This window comes from Cervus elaphus, chromosome 32 (assembly GCF_910594005.1).
Source record: "Cervus elaphus chromosome 32, mCerEla1.1, whole genome shotgun sequence".
Taxonomy (NCBI): domain Eukaryota; kingdom Metazoa; phylum Chordata; class Mammalia; order Artiodactyla; family Cervidae; genus Cervus; species Cervus elaphus.
In genome coordinates, this window is record NC_057846.1 from 34,083,080 (window position 1) to 34,101,286 (window position 18,207).

At 42.1% G+C, this 18,207-nt stretch overlaps 1 protein-coding gene across 1 annotated transcript in view; it reads right to left on the bottom strand.

Moving 5' to 3' along the window:
* The window catches only part of GSR (glutathione-disulfide reductase), a 42,212-nt gene that overhangs the window by 11,150 nt on the left and 12,855 nt on the right, over positions 1 to 18,207 (bottom strand). The window contains exons 2-7 of the mRNA XM_043893429.1: positions 17,543 to 17,569; positions 15,271 to 15,359; positions 13,672 to 13,741; positions 10,636 to 10,783; positions 7,342 to 7,396; positions 1,588 to 1,687 (exon numbers count right to left, since the gene is read on the bottom strand). Of these exons, the coding sequence (XP_043749364.1) occupies positions 1,588 to 1,687; positions 7,342 to 7,396; positions 10,636 to 10,783; positions 13,672 to 13,741; positions 15,271 to 15,359; positions 17,543 to 17,569 (489 nt within the window). The remainder of the gene's footprint in view (positions 1 to 1,587; positions 1,688 to 7,341; positions 7,397 to 10,635; positions 10,784 to 13,671; positions 13,742 to 15,270; positions 15,360 to 17,542; positions 17,570 to 18,207) is intronic.

An 18,207-nucleotide genomic window follows, 5' to 3' on the forward strand; every position in this document is an offset into this window, starting at 1 on the left:
GTTTTTTTTTTTTTTTACTGTGAGTTTTTTTAAACCATTTTTAAAAACTAAAATATAGTTAATTTACAACATTGTACTAGTTTAGGTGTACAGTAGAGTGAGTCAGTTATACGTACACATTCCTCTTAAATATTTATTTGGCTCTTCTGCATCTTTCGTTGTACCAGGTGAAATGAGCTGCAGCATGTGGGATCCAGCCCCCTGACCAGGGATTAAACCCGGGCCCCCGGCACTGGGAGTGCATAGTCTTAGCCCCTGGACCACCAGGGAAGTCCCAGTGGTGAAAAACACATAATGTTAAATTTACCCATTTAACCATTTCTAAGGACACAGTTTGACAGTGTTATGCATATTTGCATTGCTGTGCAACCAGAATCTTCCCCCTTGCAAAACTGAGACTCTGGGGTGGGGGAGGGATGAATTAGTAGGCTGGGATTAACATATGCACACTACTTTATGCAAAACAGATAACCCACAAAGAGTGACTGTATAACACAGGGAACTACATGCAATATTGTGTAATAACCTATAAGGAAAGAAAATTTGAAGAATACATATACGTATGTATAACTGAATCATTGCTGAACACTTGAAACTAACATGATACTGTAAATCAACTATACTTCACTTAAAAAAAACAACTGAGACTCTGTACCCACTAGACAACTCCCCATTTCCTTTCCCCCAGTTCCTGGCAACGCCATTCCATTTTCTGTTTCTCTGAGCATAGGTACTCTAGATACCACATATAAGTGGAATCATATATTTACCTTTTTGTGATTGGCGTGTTTCATTTACCATAATGTCCTCAAGCTTCGTCATGTTGTAGCATGTGTCAGAATGTCCTTCCTTTTACAAGCTGAATAATATTCCATTTTGTGTGGATATACCATACCTTTGTTTATCTATTCATGTGTGATCAGACACTTGGGTTGCTTCTACCTCTTAGCTATCGTGAATAATGCTGTGACGAACATAGGTAAGCAAGTATCTTTGATGTTTCCTTTTAATGCAAAGAATGTACTAAATTTTGACTGAATGTTAATAATCCAATACTATCTGACCACATGAAATTGATTTTCTGAATAAGAAATTAACCTGGCAGTCTGCTCAATTTAACAATATTTATGTTTAAGACTGTATGCCTTATTAGGGCATCAGATACTACCCACTGCTTCATGACAGAAACACCAGCCAGGGTGCCCACTGTTCTCAACTAGCAGCTGGTGGCTGTGAAGAACATTGGTCCTAATCCTGCTTTCTATGCAGCTCCACGAGGAAGAGAATACACACTTTGCACCCTGTATTTACTGACAGCGTAAGAGGAAATGCTCCCTGTATTTTTTATTTTTTTGACTGCGCTGGGTTTCATTGTTGCACATGGGCTTTCTCTAGTTGTGGCGAGCAGGGGCTACTCTCTAGTTGTGAAGCACAGGCTTAGTTGACCCAAGGCATGTGGAATCTTCCCAGACCAGGGATCAAAAAACCCAGCCCCCTGCATTGGCAGGCAAGTTCTTAACCATTGAACTGCCAGGGAAGTCCTCCCTGTAAAATTTTTAAAAGATTAACATCAAGAACAGATTTTACCTTATCATGCCGTATCATTATTGATGTCTTAGAGCCCAGGGCAGACAGGATGCCAGCTATCTCCACAGCGATGTAACCAGCACCAACAATGACACTGCGGCTACAAGAGCAGAGGGTTAAGATCGGTAAATAAGCTCATTTTAGCATGAATGTAGATTTACAGAAAAGCTAAGTATATCCCTGCCCAGGTTTTCCTAACGTTAACATCTTATATTCACAGCAGTACTATTCAGAATAGGCAAGACATGGAAACAAACTAAACGTTCATCGACAGACCAATGGATAAAGAAAACGTGGTACACATATACAATGGAATACTACTCAGCCACAAAAAGAACGAAATGATGCCATTTGTAGCAACATGGATGCAACTAGAGGTTATCATACTAAGTGAAATAAGTCAGAAAGAGAAAAACAAAACCATGTGACATCACTTACATGTGAAATCTAAAATAAGACACAACTAAACTTATCGACAAAGCAGAAATAGACTCACAGAGGACAGCCTTGTGGCTGTGGAGGGGGAGGTTGAAGAAGGAATGGACTGGGAGTTTGGGGTTAGTAAATGTAGAGTGGATGGACACGGTCCTACTATATAGCACATGGAACTATATTCAATGTCCTGGGATAAGTCATAAAGAAAACCAATTCCAAAAACAATGTACATATTGTGTAATGGGTCACTTTGCTGTACAGTGGAAATTAACACAACATTGTAATTCAACTATACTTTAATTAAAAAAAAATAAAGTTAACATCTTATAAACCGTGGTTTCCACAGGACTGGAAAAGGTCACTTTTCATTCCAATCCCAAAGAAGGGCAATGCCAAAGACTGTTCTAACTACTGCATAACTGCACTTATCTCACATGCTTAGCAAGGTAATTCTCAAAATCTTTCAAGCTAGGCTTCAACAGTAGGTGAACTGAGAATTTCCAGTTCTCAGTTGTAAAAGCTGGATTTAGAAAAGGCAGAGGAATCACAGATGAAATTGCCAACATATGCTAGATCACAGAAAAAGCAAGGGAATTCCAGAAAAACATCTACTTCTGCTTCACTGACTACACTAAAGCCTTTAACTGTGTGAATCAACAAACTGTGAAAAATTCTGAAAGAGATGGGAATACCAGACCACCTTTCCTGCCTCTTCAGAAGCCTGTATGCAGGTCAAGAAGCAACAGTTAGAACTGGACATACACCAACAGTCTGGTTCAAAATTAGGAAAGGAGTATGTCAGAGCTGTATATTGTCACCCTGCCTATTTAACATATGCAGAGTACATCATGTAAATACCAGGCTGGATGAAGCACAAGCTGGAATCAAGACTGCTGGGGGAAATATCAATAACCTGATATGCAGATGACACCACCCTTATGGCAGAAAGCAAAGAGGAACTAAAGAGCCTCTTGATGAAGATGAAAGAGGAGAGTGAAAAAGCTGGCTTAAAATTCAACATTGAAAAAAACTAAGATCATGGCATCCGGTCCCATCATGTCATGGCAAATAAATGGGGAAACAATGGAAACAGTGACAGATTTTCTTTTCTTGGGCTCCAAAATCACTGTGGATGGTGACTGCAGCCATGAAATTAAAAGACACTTGCACCTTGAAAGAAAAACTATGACAAACCTAGAGAGCATATTAAAAGTAGAGACATCGCTTCGCTGACAAAGATCCATCTAGTCAAAGCTATGGTTTTTTCCACTAGTCATGTACAGATGTGAAAGTTGGACCTTAAAAGAGTGGTCCAATAAGAATTTATGCTTTTGAACTGTGGTGTTGGAGAAGACTCCTGAGAGTCCCTTGGACTGCAAGGAGATCAAACCAGTCAATCCTAAAGGAAATCAACCCTGAATATTCATTGGAAGGACTGATGCTGAAGCTCCAATACTTTGGCCACCTGATGCAAAGAGCCAACTCAATGGAAGAGACCCAGATGCTGGCAAAGACTGAGAGCAAGAGGAGAAGGGGGCAATAGAGGATGAGATGTTTGACTCAACTGACAGGAGTTTGAGCAAACTTAGGAAGATAGTGAAGGACAGGGAAGCCTGGTGTGCTGCAGTCCATGGGGTTGCAAAGAGTCGGACATGAGTGAGTGAACAACAACAAATGATGGTACAACTGTCAAAACTGACTCTGGTACATTACTGTTGACCACACTCTAGGCTTTATTCAGATTTCATCTGTCTTTCCATTCATCTCCTTTTTCTGTCCAATTCAGGATAGCATAGTCATCTTAAGCAGAAAATATCCTTCTGTAGAAGGAAAATTTATTTTTAGGTGTTTAAAAAATTCCTTAGCTTTGTTTCTTCAGAGAGGAAATAAAAAGCCTCTGAAGCTAGAGATGATTCCTTATGCAATGATCTTCACACCTAAAACTAAAAGTGGCATAGTTCTCACCACTATTATTCCCCTCTAGCTCAGTATTTCTCCTTCATTGCTGTTAAATTCTATCAGTCTTTCCAAGATGATGAAAGGCCAATTTAAGCAAGCCATTTAACCTGTAGGATAGATCTGCAATGAAACTAGATGTCCTGAATAAATTCTGATCTAAGAAAGCAACTTAAACACTAGTTTGGACGAAGGTCTGAGTCCGTAACAGGGAAGCTAACCCCAGCCCCCAGCACTTACTTCCCCACTGCAGCCTACAGAAAAAGGGCCCCCTCGGCCCCTTTTGGGGTTTGAGTTCTCTCAAGCTTCAAACACGGTCGTACTACTAGTACAATGCTTGGCTAAGAAGTAAGCAGTCAGGGGAGAAGAAAGGAAACCTTTCTTTAGTATCTTCTACAGGTAAGGTGGGCTTCCTTTGTAGCTCAGTTGGTAAAGAATCTGCCTACAATGCAGGAGACCTGGGTTCGATCCCTGGGTTGGGAAGATCCTCTGAAGAAGGAAATGGCAACCTACTGCAGTATTCTTGCCTGGAGAATCCCATGGACTGTAGCCTGCCAGGCTCCTCTGTCCATGGGGTCACAAGAGTCAGACAAGAATTAGCAACTAAACCACCACCACCACCACCACAGGGAAGGCATCGTGCTGTGACTCCCAGCCCTTAGAGGGCTTCAGTCTGGAGGGAGGATGTGTCATGAACCTGCACGGCTGGGGGGAGGCTGGAGCACCGGTCCTGTGGAACACTGTGGGGCAGGGAGTTCTCCCTGCAATGGTATGATCAGAGGTGAGAACTCTCTTATACAATTCAGCGTACAAAGAGAGAAATGTCTAATTCAGAAACTAGGAAATAGCTCTTCTTCCCTTTCTAACGTCCCTTTTTCTTTTATATGTTGACTCATTCCTTTGGGTCTTTGCTCCTAATTCCCTCCTTTTTTCTCTCCATCTTCTTTCTTGCCCAAACATTTATTTAAGTCCTAGTTTTGTTAAGCGTTGCACTGGACGCCATGGGTAACAATCCCCACACTTGAGGAATTCTTGAGGGGAAACGTGCCCAGGGGTCCACTAAAGCACAGAGAACAACACTCAGTTCCTGCATGGGAGAGGGCACAGGAAATGCTCCTGAATCAAAGATGCATTCTCAGCAGAAACGATATACGAGAAACAGGTGAGAAATGACTTGGATTCTTCAGAGAGGAGACCAAAAATCTTCAAGGAGCTCAGTGTTCCCCTCTCAGCTCCCACAGGCCCGTCTTGTATACTTCTTACCACTAAAGTAACCACTGGAGACAATCTTTTCATTTGCTTTGGTTTAGAACAAAAAAAGGAATTTATTGATTCATGTAACCAAGAAGTTCTGGCTTCAGGTATGGCTGCATCTAGGTGCTCAGATGCTGCGGTCCCTTAAAGACGCTCAGCTTTGCACTTCATGCTGGCTTCATTCCCAGGCTCCACACTGTCATACAAAGACTGCCAGAGGAATGAAGACACAGTGGCATGGTCTTAACAAGCTGAAGCTCAAGCTGGGGAGTGGACATCCAGGTTTGTGGAGTCTTGAGTTAAAACACCAGTCTTCAGTAGATGAAAAACTCAGTAAGTTAGGTAAAAATTGTGAACCAAGGACCACCTCCACATTCTCCTTACTCTAAACGTCTGCAGGTCTTGGAGAGTCTCCAGGAGAGGAGCAGGGCAGCCACGGCTCACCCTGGGGACACAGACACTTTGGCTGCCACCCATGAGAGGCCTCCACCACGTGGAAACAGTCTTATATTCTGTTGGGTCCCCAGAGCTCTTCTCTTTCCCTCATTACAGCCCTCAGAACTCCCTGCCCCACAGTATCCCACAGGGCCTATGCTCCAGCCTACCCCCAACCATAAGCCCAATGAGGGCAAAGCTGGATCATACAGCCCAGAGCACGTGTTAACCTCACCTACAAAATTTGTTCCTTCTTTGATTATTCACTTACTTCCAACATAACAATGATAAAGGAGTCTTTAAAAAAGACAAAAATCATATACCCATTGTCATTTTCCTGTGTTTCCAGAGTCTTATTTATAACCTGCATATATTCATTTCTGAAACTTGCATTGCTACCTACGCAAGTTTCATAAATGGTTTAAAAATATGTAACGGACAGATATCTAGAATGAAGATTCTCTGAGTCTAGACTGAATTATATCATTTAAACACGATGAGTCATGACCACATTTCTGCATGTATTCTCATGTCTCATATCCTTCATCCCTAAAACTAAACAGATCATGAAGAAAGAAAGGCTGCTCTCTTAACACGCTGCCACATCCCAGCAAACCTAAACAGCCTGCTTGCTCTTCTCAAAGTCAGAAGATGAGCTGGTCTGAATATTGTAATGGGACATTTTCACGGTAGCCAAGAAAATGCCAAGACACCCTTTTGTCCCTGGTGAACAGTCTGTGGCTCCAGGTGAATCAAGGTAAAGGAGCCAGCAGGGATTATGAGTCACCCGCCAGGAAGGCCTTTATGTAAAAGCTCGGGATTAAGACCTCATGGTGGACTGGCAGCGCCCGCCGAGGGAGCATCGGAGTTGAGCAATAACAATGACTCTGGGAGTGAGTGAGTGCTACTCACAGGAGATAAAGGCCAGTCTCTGGGCTAACAGGGCCCCTCCTCCTGTTCCCAGGTGCCCTAACACTTAGCATGAGGGAGGGGAGCACCCCTCTCATCTAGGAAGCCCGCAAGTGGCAGCTTCTTCAATAGGGACTTCCCTGGTGGTCCGGTAGTTGGAATTCTGTCCTTCCACTGCAGGAGGTGTAGGTTCCATCCCTGGTTGGGGAACTAGGATCCCATGTGCTGCATGGTACAGCCAAAAAAAAGAAAGAGAGAGACCATCTTCCTTGTTATCTTTTTTCTCTGTGTGTATCTAAACTGGTGACAGAGATTTACAAAGGTTATTTGGACAAACACATACAAATGACACTTTCAGGAAACCTATTTTTGTGGGACAGACAGAGGCTTCATTTATCCAGAGGCCTCTGCACTAGCCGCTCTGAAAACCTGAATGAGTCACTTTAGACACATTACCAACAGATGCTTTGTCACGCTGGAGAGAGAAGACAGTTTTAGGATTTCAGTGCTTATTCTCAAACCCCGCCCTGCATTTGAGTCTGGTCCTAAACATCTTACCATGGTCTTGGACTGAAAGCATGAAAAGATTTGAGCCGTTTATTGAGGGGCGCTCATGGATAAGAGACCTAAGGTCATAAAAAGAAAAGAGGTGGGAGAAGAGAATCCAGGAAATGTCTACACATAATATCTGGGAAGAGCAAGTAGAAGAAATGTTAGGAGACTGAGGAAGAATGAACATGGAGGTCAGGGAGAAAAGCGGCTTACCGAGGCAACTCTTCCAGCTGAAAAAACCCATCACTGGTTATTCCTAGGCTGGCACCTATGTAGGGAAAGGCAATATAGGTCACACCAACGGAGCTTTCTCTTGTAAAACAATCATATTCTATGCACAAACCAAACACCTTCTCAGTTCATCACTGTTTTGATGAGTTTTATTAGAGTCTCCACTTGGGAAGCTGCCAATCAAATCTTCCCAAAGTCAACATTTTAATTTCCTCTGCCATGATAAATAAATAACTATTACTTTTCTTTGAAGAATTAAGATCTCAGGTCCACCCTCAAATGGTTCACTGTCTTGGTTCTCGTCTCTCTGCCTTTTTTCCTTCTGAGGTTTTAACCAACTCTCCCTTCATTGCAGGGAGACTTCCAAATGCATAGTTTCAGTTTTGACCTTCTCCCCAGGCTCAAGTTCCATATTTCTGACTGTCTGGCTACCAGATTCTACTCTGCTTCAAACTTGCTATCTTCCAAATGGAACCTTAGTTTTATAATATCTCCCAAACTATATCCCTTTCTCATTTACCACTTCAGTTAAAAAGACCACCTTCCATCAATAATTCAAAGTCTTGAGGTTCCCTGGTGGCTCTGTGGTAAAGAGTCTGCCTGCCAGTGCAGGAGACAATGGGTTCAATCCCTGATCTGGGAAGATTCCCGCATGTCCCAGAGCAACTAAGCCCGGGCCCCATGCACCACAACTATTGATTGAGCCTGTGCTCTAGAGCCCAGGAGCCAAAACTACTGAGCTCACGTGCCCTAGAGCCCGTGCCCTGCAACAAGGAAAGCCACCGCAATGAGAAGCCCTTGCACCGCAAGTAGAGAGTTGCCCCCGCTCTCCCCAACTAGAAAAAGGTGCACATAGCAAGGAAGACCACGCACAGACAAAAATAAGTAATTTAAGAAAACAAATAATCCAAAAGTCTGGAGTTCTCAATCTGTGATTCCTTCTTTCAACAACCATCTCATCAGTTACTAAAAATATTGCATTTTGCAAATTTAATGCACAGTGGTTAAGGGCACATCTTGATTTCAGAAGGGTTGAACATTTTCTAAAAATGTGTCTTGGAATCAATGAAATACAGTAGCTGGCTTTTCCTTCTGTGTTTCCTGTCTGCCCTCTTCTCCTAGTTCCTGGCATAGAGCAGTGGCTCAGTAACTGTCTGCAGAGCTGAACTGAGTTCTTCCACCACATTGCAGACACTAACACTAGTTCAGAACCTATTACTACTTCCTGTACATTCTACTGTAACAACTTTCTAGCTGGCCTTCCTCCTCGGTAAGTCATTGTCAGATTAGGTTTCTAAAATTAACACTTAGATCTTGCCACTACCCTAAGCTATTAATAATTGGTTTTCATGAATGACAGAGACACCTTAATTTGACTTTATAAGTCTTCACAATTTGGCCCTAAGCTTCTTCCAGTTTCAGTTCAATGTATTTTGGGGGGCTTTTTTGCTAAACCATGTGGCATGTGGGATCTGAGTTCTCTGACCAGGGATCGAATCCAAGCCCCCTGTCTCGGGAGGGCAGAGTCTTAACCACTGGATCACCAGGGAAGTTCCAGTTCAACGTATTTGCCTCCAGATTTCACTGCTAGAAAACCGGCTGAATTGACTGAATGTCCTTTAAAGACCGATTTATCACCCACTGGTTCTTCTGGCCGTTTTCTTCTTCAGCACATAATACTCCAACCTGTAAGCCCTTCTCCCAGCAAGTTTTTTTGGTCCATGCTAGCTAGCCCATAGTAATCCATCCCACCTTTGGGTAACCCAACACTCACTGTCTGGCAATCACCTTGGAATATTTACATTTCTCTGCATTTATCTTTTTTTTTTCATTTATTACATGTTTTTAATAAATGTATGTTTTAAAAAACTCAAAAAGCACCACAGACCATTGTGTGAAAAGCAGGTTGCCTTCCCACCCAGGGCTCTGGTCCTCTCCCAGTGGTAAGTGGGCACTGCTGTGTGCCCTTCCACAGACCCCAGTGCATCTGCAAAGTCTCCCTGCCTTTTTAAAAAGACAGAGATCGTAGCATACTATACACATTGTTCTGCACATTGCTTTCTTTCTCTAAACAATCCATTTTGAAAGCTGTTCCCTATCAGGATGTTTATATCCCATCTCACCGACTAAATTTTAAGTTATTTGACAACAGTATCTTCAACTTTTTTTTTAACACTAGTTGTTCTTTAGCTTTTGAGCCATAAATCCCTTTTAAGAAAGCTCATGAAATTTTACGGATTCCCTCTCCAGAGAGAAAGAAATACCTACATGCATAGAAACTCAAAATTTTCCTTATCAGTTCAGGTTGGTCGTGGGTCTTTAGAAGCCAATCCATGGAGAGACTTCCCTGGTGGTCCAGTGGTTAAGACTGTGTACCCAATGCAGGGGATTTGAGTTCAATCCCCAGTCAGGGAACTAAGATCCCATGTGCTACATGGCATGGCCAAAAAAAAAAAAAAGCCAATCCATAGAGAATACAAAAGTTGTATAAACCACGATCATCATCTATTAAATACAAAGAGCTTATAACTAGTTGGGGAAAAAGACACAGACAGCATTTCCTATGACAGAACAAGGCAGTACCTTATGATTCATCTCTGTGTATACAAAGTAAAGGCAGATGACTATCAGAGATTCCTTATTGCTTTAATTTCTAAATCTTTACACGAGAGAAAAATACATATATAAGAAGGCTTAATTAGCTGATAAAGTTACATCTGCACAAGATTTCTCTCCTTTAAACAAAACAGTAAATATCTCACAACAAACTGAGGCTGGAAACAGCCTCCACTGTGCCGAGAGGGGGAGGATGGGGCACTTGCTGATTCTTCCTCCTGTGTTACCTGTAGCCTGGAGCTGGATGAAATAGATCTTTCTTTGCCCTGTCACTGAAAAGTCGAAGTGTTAGTCGCTCAGTCACGTCCAACTCTCTGCGACCCCTTGGACTGAGCCTCTGTCCACAGAACTCTCCAGGCAAGAAAACTGGAGTGGGCAAGCCATCCCCTTCTCCAGTGGATCTTCCCAACACAGGGATCGAACCCAAGTCTCCCTTATTGCAGGTAGATTCTTTACCGTCTGAGCCACCAGGGAAGCCCTGCCCTGTCACTTAGGCACCACTTAAGCCAGTTACCATCAGGTTCTGCAGAGACCTCCTCTCGTGTGTCCAAAACAAAGAACTGGAAAAGGGCAGATGCCCTGGTGTGGCGGGTGTGGTGGGAAACAACGGTAAGTGCTGTCTGACTGTTATTTGTTAGCAGATGCCTTTGGAAGACTCACCGGGGATCTGGCTCTCCTGAGGAACCGAGGGCACGCCGCCTGTGGCGATCAGGATGTGAGGAGCGGTGTATTTTTTCCCGTTGACCTCCACTGTGGGCTGGGGATCGCATGTGAATGCTGCATGGCCGTGGATGATGTCTATGTGGGACTGGAGAAGGAAGCACGGAAACGTTAGCCTGTCTGTAAGACTGAACAACAAGGGAATGGGGAGGGAAGTATTGGGAGTTTGGGGTTAGCAGATGCGAACTATTATATTTTGGATGGATAAACAACAAGGTCCTACTGTATAGCACAGGGAGCTATATTCAATATCCTGTGATAAACTGCAATGGAAAACAATATAAAAAAATTTACGTACAACTGAGTCACTCTGTATTATAGCAGAAATTAACAGAACACTGTAAATCAACTATACTTAAATACATTTTTTTTTAAAAAGAGAGAGAGATTAAATAAAGATTTAAAAAATAAAACAAGGGAATTCCCCAGTGATTTATTGGTAAGGACTCGGTGTTTTCACAGCCAGAGCCAGGTTTTGATCCCTGGTCGGGGAACTGAGATTCCCCAAGCTGCACGGCGCAGCCAAAAAAGAAAGAAACCCTTCCCAAAAAAAGCAAAACAAAACTTGCAGCAACTTCAGATTTTTTCCAGTCTCTACTGAGGATTTTGATTTATGGTTTGCTGACGCCAAGGCAACTCTCTGACGTCCGAGTTTCTGCAAAACTTCTAACTGTTGATTGCTAGTTAGGTTGGGGGTTGCCATTGATGCTGAAGTATACAGTAAGAAGAAATAAAGATGGAATCTTGGGTGAAAACCCAGAAACTAAAAAAATATATATGCAAGTCATCCCATGAGGAAGACAATTACATGTTTGTTCCCAAGAGGTAAAGGAGAAAGCCTTCCTCACTTGGAATGAAAACACTGAAGAATGATGTGTCTGGAGGAAAGAAGCCTGAGAAAAATAAAAAGAATAAAGGTGCAGGGAGCTGAGGCAAAAGGAAACACTCTGGCCAAGTGGGGGGAAATGCCATCCTTCTCTTTTCTCAAATGAAAAGGCGAAGAACATCACAATTACATGACTGAAGTTTTACACAGAAGGTGTTGAGACCTCAGATTTGGTTTGCTCTCACTGGCAGCCTCCACGCCCGGGACTGAGTCTGAACTGCCAGCAAGTTTCTGCCAGTCGTGATACATGCACGGGCAAAAAGTGTGGGCAACCCACAGGGACAATGGAATCCTATAAGCACGATCACAGAACAGGACGTTTTAAGTTTGGAGCACACCTGGTTCTAAATTGAGCTATTTCCTCCTTTCTAGTCAGCCCTCCAGGCCTGTTCTGCAGATGCCCTGCTTAGTCGAGGTGAAACAAGATTGATGCCAAAAGCCACGAGGCTCCCAAAACACCTTCCTTCATGAGGTAATGATTTCCTATGCAGTGTTAGACAAAAAAGTGAGTGAGTAGAGTGGCAATAAATATAGGTAATCATTTAGGAGAGAAACTGATGAAATTTTAATTTCCATTTCCTAGGATATTTAACAGAAAGTTTCCTTTTCTGAATTTCTGGATGACCCATGGTCCCTTTCCCATATGAGGTCATGGAAATTCTGCTACACACCAAGATTTGTGAGTATTAAAAAATGTTACTTCCTGAGTAATTTTCCATTCTCTTTTGCAAAAGTATTTTAAACACGTTCCATTAAAAAAAATTTTTTTTTTTAACTTGGGTTTCTTAGTATAGCAAATGGCATCTCACATTCATGTCTAGCAGCCTTAAAATGCCGTGAACTCAGTGCACAGGGATCTGCCCAAATATGTTCCCTTTGAACTGGGCTTAAGGTCAGAAAATATCACCTTCTCAAAAATAAACCTAATGAATGATAAGAATTAATATAAATATATATGAGGTTTAGCCATCTGGAGACGTAACTCACCCTAAAATGTGGTTTCTAAACATGCTGCTAAGGAGATTACAGTGGCCCAAATATAACCCCAAGTATCCTGATCTAACATAACCTAAGCGATGCTGATGTCTCAGAAGCTGCAGAGTGAGACCACGAAGACCAGCGAAGGATGGTGAGAGTCATGCTGTCAAGAGAGTTGGGAATTCCCTGGTGGTTCAGTGGTTAGGACTCAGAGCTTTCACTGCCCGAGGGTGTGGGTTCAATCCCTCGTCGGGGAACTAGGATCCCGCAGGTCGTGTGGCCCAAAATAAATTAACTTAGAATAAACAAACAAAAAAGGAGGAGGAGAGCTGGATGGCTCATGGTGCACAGTTCGTCGATGTCTCCGGCACAGTGCAGTGGAAGGGGTGTGACATGAAAGCGCAAAGCGGGGGCCTCCCTGGTGGCTCGGGCGGTAAAACTCAGGGTGGGAAAGGCCTCAGGAGAGCAAAGAACAACACAGCGTGCTGAAAGCACACACACCTCTGCCTAATTCTTTCTTCCTTTTCCTTTTAGACTCCTCATAGATACGTTTATTAACAAATACATAGATAAGTTATAAACACCTGTATTTCCTTTCTTCATTGGCCGAGAGGGCCTAAAACCATTAGCACTGTAGTAGCAATGAGCACATCAAGAGCCCAGTTTATGCCTGCCTAATTTTGTTGACCGAACTACGTTCACAAAAACGTCCTTCTGAACCATAGCATGTCCTGAGTAGATCCAGCCACCAAGGATGAGGGTGTTCTGAGCAGGTGAGCAGTGGCAGCGTTCCAGTCCTGAATTTAATCCACAAACTGGCCCACTATTACGTAAATCAGGCTCTTAGGTCCTTGGTTTCTGGAACTGAGAGGAGGGTCAGACAGGCGCAGGCAGGTACTCAGTGAGACCTGGCACACCCCACCATCTCTCCACAGAAATAGAAACAAGACTGATCTACTGAGTCCAACTTATGCTCTGACAGATCAACATCAAAACCATTAACCACAAAGAAAGAAAAGAGATACATGTAAAGGCTGTGTTTCAGTCTGGCCAGATTCAGTTCTCCAGCAGAGAACAGCTCCTTCTCAAAGTTCAAAGCCCGACACACTCACCTTGGTTAGATTATTTTGATAGATGGTGTTGAGGCGGCTCACGTAGGCATCCCGCTTTTCCTTTATAACCCTGCAATGAACTAGAGTCAGTCCTGAGGATCCAGAGTCTCCTCGCTCAGTGGTAACTAGGGCCTCTGACCCCGAACACCCCAGAGCAGAGAATCGGACTATCCATGAGAGCCCTGGGGGTGGGTGTCTCTAAAGGCAGGCGCCCCTTCCCCTGTGTCTGTCTGCTTTCCATATGCATGCAGAGAAACCTTAATCTACTCCAGGGAAAACGTGCAGTTCACACAAACCATTCGTAAATATCTTCCTGCACAAAAAGCAAGGAGCGCTGCTTTGGCACAAAGCCTAGTATGTCATGGCCGCTCATTATTTGCTCAATAAATGAATAAATAAGCTAACTTTTTAAATGTATGGCTTCAGAGACATTTATACAAAGGGATTCCCTGGCAGTCCAGAGGTTAGGACTCCCCATTTCCACTGCAGAGGGCATGCGTCAATCCCTTGGAGAACTAAGATCCTGCATGCTGCAAGACGCAGCCAAAAAGAGATCAAAAAAATGTTTATGGCAATTCCTTTTAAAGTTAAACATAGGAAATTAAGAGGTTCAAATTTTTATGTATAAAATAAGCTACAAAGATATATTGGACAGCACAGGGAATACAGCCAACGATTTATAATAACTACAAATGTAGTATGCCCTTTAAAAGGTGTGAATCACTATGATCTACACCTGAAACTTAAACAATATTGTATGCCAACAATACCTCAATAAAAAATAAAAGGTATAAAAGCTTTCAAAAAAATTTAAAATAGAAACTGCCACAAGACTTGGCAATTCTACTTCTAGGTGTAGACCCAAAAGAATTGAAAACAGGACTTGCAGACCAATGTTCATAACATCATTATTCACAACAGACAAAAGATGGAAAAACCCAGGAGTCCATTGAAGGATGGATAAATACAACATGCTATATAAACATTAGGGACTATCACTCAGCCTTACAAGGAATGAAATTCTGACACATGCCACAGCATGGATGAACTCTAAAAATGTTAGGTTAAGTAAAATAAGCCAGGCATAAAAGGACAGATATTGTGTAAGGTACCTAGAATAGGCAAATTCATAGAGACAGAAGATAAGAGTAGAGATACCAGGGGTTTGTGTGTGGGAGGGAAGACTGTTTAACAGGTACACTGTTTCTGCTTGGGAGGCTGGAAAAGTTCTGGAAATGGATGTTGGTGATGGCTGCGCAACACTATGAACATACCTAATGCCACTGAATCAACAACTTTAAAATAGCTAACATGGACCTTGTATGTTGTGTATGTATTTTAAAACCACTCTATTGAGGTATTATTGAGACACAAAAAGCTGTACGTATTTAATGTATACAACTCGATGAGTTTAGAGACAAGTATGCACCTGTGAAATTATCACTTCAGTCAATGCCATAAACATATCCATCACCTCCAAATGTTTGTTATATACCATTTACCATAATAATAATACGCCCCCAAAAGTTTATGGTTCACTTCATTATGAAAGAAAAAATTTGCACTTATAAACAGAACCATCTCAGTATTTATACTTACCGCCAATTGAATTTACTCTCACAACTTTGAAAACCATAATCAACGTGGTCATGCATGAATTCAGAGTGGACAGCAGTGTTCCACATTACCTATATAAAAAAAAAAAGTGGTGCATGAGTCTTGAGAGAAAAGAGAAATTTTTTCCTATAGAAAGGTAACTATGTAATAATAGATAAAAATACTGATCTTTAAATTACAAATAAAAACATAAGAAAAATAAATAAACAAATAAAACTAGACATTTTTAAAGAGAAGTTCAGAAATATGACCAAATAGATTTTCGAGTGAGGCTTCTGAAATCTTGGGGGAAATTCTTCTGCTCTTGAATTCATACCCTAGTTTACAAGCTCTATAAAAGCAGAATAGTATATGCCTCACAGTTCTATTTATTACTGCTTACATTCATTTTAAGTTTCACATTTCTTTAAGCTTTTGCATCTATAACTTTAAAGTGATTTAGAAAGAAACTGTGAGATAAAACTGAGCACTGGAAACTTTAAAAGAACGGACTCCTATTATGTATTTGGTAACTACAAACATGTCTTTCTAAGGATATATGTAATCAGACACCTGGAACTCACAAGATTTGACTGGGATGTAGCCTATAATCTGCAAAAGCTTTTTATACCAACTTATTGTCATGTAACTGAATTAAAACTGTCATCCAGAAGTCTAGATGGCAAACTGCCATTTTATTGGTCAGACGTGCCTGAGACTCCACTTTTAACAAGCCTTTGATTTCTTCTTTATGCTTTTTTCCCTGTGGCCTCAAAAAGAATAAACTGATGACTCTGCTGGACTCTTTTAACTGAGGTGCAGTTCCATCAACCGCTTACCACCATGGCATCCAAATACTATCCTCAGAAACATCATTCAAGCAACTTGAGAAATGTCAATTTTAGAATGGCCAGGAGATACCCCAAGTCACATGATGCATGGTTTTAACATGGATAATATACAGGGCAATAGATTTCTGCTGAAAAACAAAAACTATCAACATTAAGATAAAACAAAAAAAACAAACAAAAAAACCCCAACAATCTTGACACATCTTTCCAGGAGAAAAACTTCTAGTCTCCCTGGAAAAAAAATCAGAGCTGCACTGGAGCAGGTGAAAGACCAGATGGATTGAAGCAAACACCCCATCCTGTGCTAAGTCACTGAGGGTCCAGGTATTAACTGAAGCCACGTGTGTGAGGCACATCCATCTATGTGCCACCCTCATCTATGAGGTCTTGGTCATTTCAGCACTTGGGCTTAGAGTTGGATATAGAGTTGGATATAATCATCTTTACTTCCTGGCTGGACCTCCCTATTGAGAAAAGTTTATCCTGTGCAGACAGATAATGCTTTTCTTTGACGTCATGACTATAGATACTTCGTTGGCCTTTGTTCCTTCTAGACCATCAGAAGTTGGAGACCAGACACTGTGTTCTATTCCTGGTTATCTCCCCACTGTGTCCCCAAAGGAACTTTGTCCCTATGAGAACTTAACCACAAGGTGAATGGCCAGGATGAATTTCCTGTGTATGTATGATGTAGTTAGTATCCAGGAGCTAATATTTCTGTGGTTATCTCTCCAGCAGCCCCTCCCTCCCTTTTTCCAGGCTGAAAATGCCATTCACTTGCCCTGTCTCCTCTGCAGGGGTAGCCTGCTCTGGACAGGAGAATCTAAAGCCATCTGCGGGGAAAGTGCTGGGTGAGGACATCCCGCCTGGAGCTCCACCAGCCATCCTGTGGCCTTGAGGGGGTGGGGCATGATACTACTGATCATACACCGAGGATACCAGAGCAGAAAGATGGAGAGAAGCCAGGGGTCTTTCAGATATTCTATCCCTAGGCATCTTTTCTCCCCCTCCAGGCTTCTTAATAAGTGTTATTTGTGCATGCTCAGTCACTCAGTTGTGTCCAACTCTTTGCGACCCCCTCGACTGTAGGCCACCAGGCTCCTCTGTACATGTGGATTCTCCAGGCATGAATACTGGAGTGGGTTGCCATGCTCTTCTCCAGGGGATCTTCCTGACCCAAGGATCAAACCCTAATCTCCTTCATTGCAGATGGGTTCTTCACAACCAAGCCACCAGGGAAGCCCAAATGATATTTAAAAACACAAATAAAAACTACCCTGTGGTTTAAGCCACGTTAGTAGGTTTCTCAGCTCTTTTTTTGCAGCAAGGATTTTAACTGGTACATCTGAAAATAACCTTACTCTGATCACGATTCACCAAATATGTCCAAGGGGAATGAAAGGAAGAAGAAATAAAAGTTCTACCTTTTTGGGTACACATCCAACATTCACCTAGAAAAAAAATAAGAGGGACATATTTTAGGAATATTCAATTCAAAACCATCAAAGAAACCTGCAAAAGATGAAACCCAAGCATCCACCCAGGAGGTTTACTCCCTTTTTCTTATTATAGAGTTGAAAAAGATATGAACAATACTTTCCTTGTGTGAGAAGGCAGAGAATTTTACTTATCAGCATTTTCTCAAGAAAAGCAGTGGGTTACAGGGGGTAACAATTCCATTTGTAAGGCAGGGCAGGGGGGAGGAAGGCACTTCAGGGATGATATAGATGGCCAAAGGAGGTGAGACGGCCAAGGTCAGAGCTTGCACAAGCCAAGAGGGACCAAGCAGAAGAGAAAGCGCAGTGCAGTGGTCAGAGGACCCACCAGCTGAATAAAGGCAAGTGAACCATCTGAGCAGCTGTCCTGGAGGATTTCTGAGAAATTTACTGTGGCTTATGCCGGGTAAAACACCCAGAATGTCTCCTCTGAGAAAATATACAGCAGAAAATTACATTTTTTTCAAGATCAAAGTATGATGATGAATCAAGCAGTAAAGTTCATCCATTAACTATTTCTCTCTATGCTTATATACATGGAGATAATACACTATATATATGCTTATATACATGTATATATATAGACCTATATG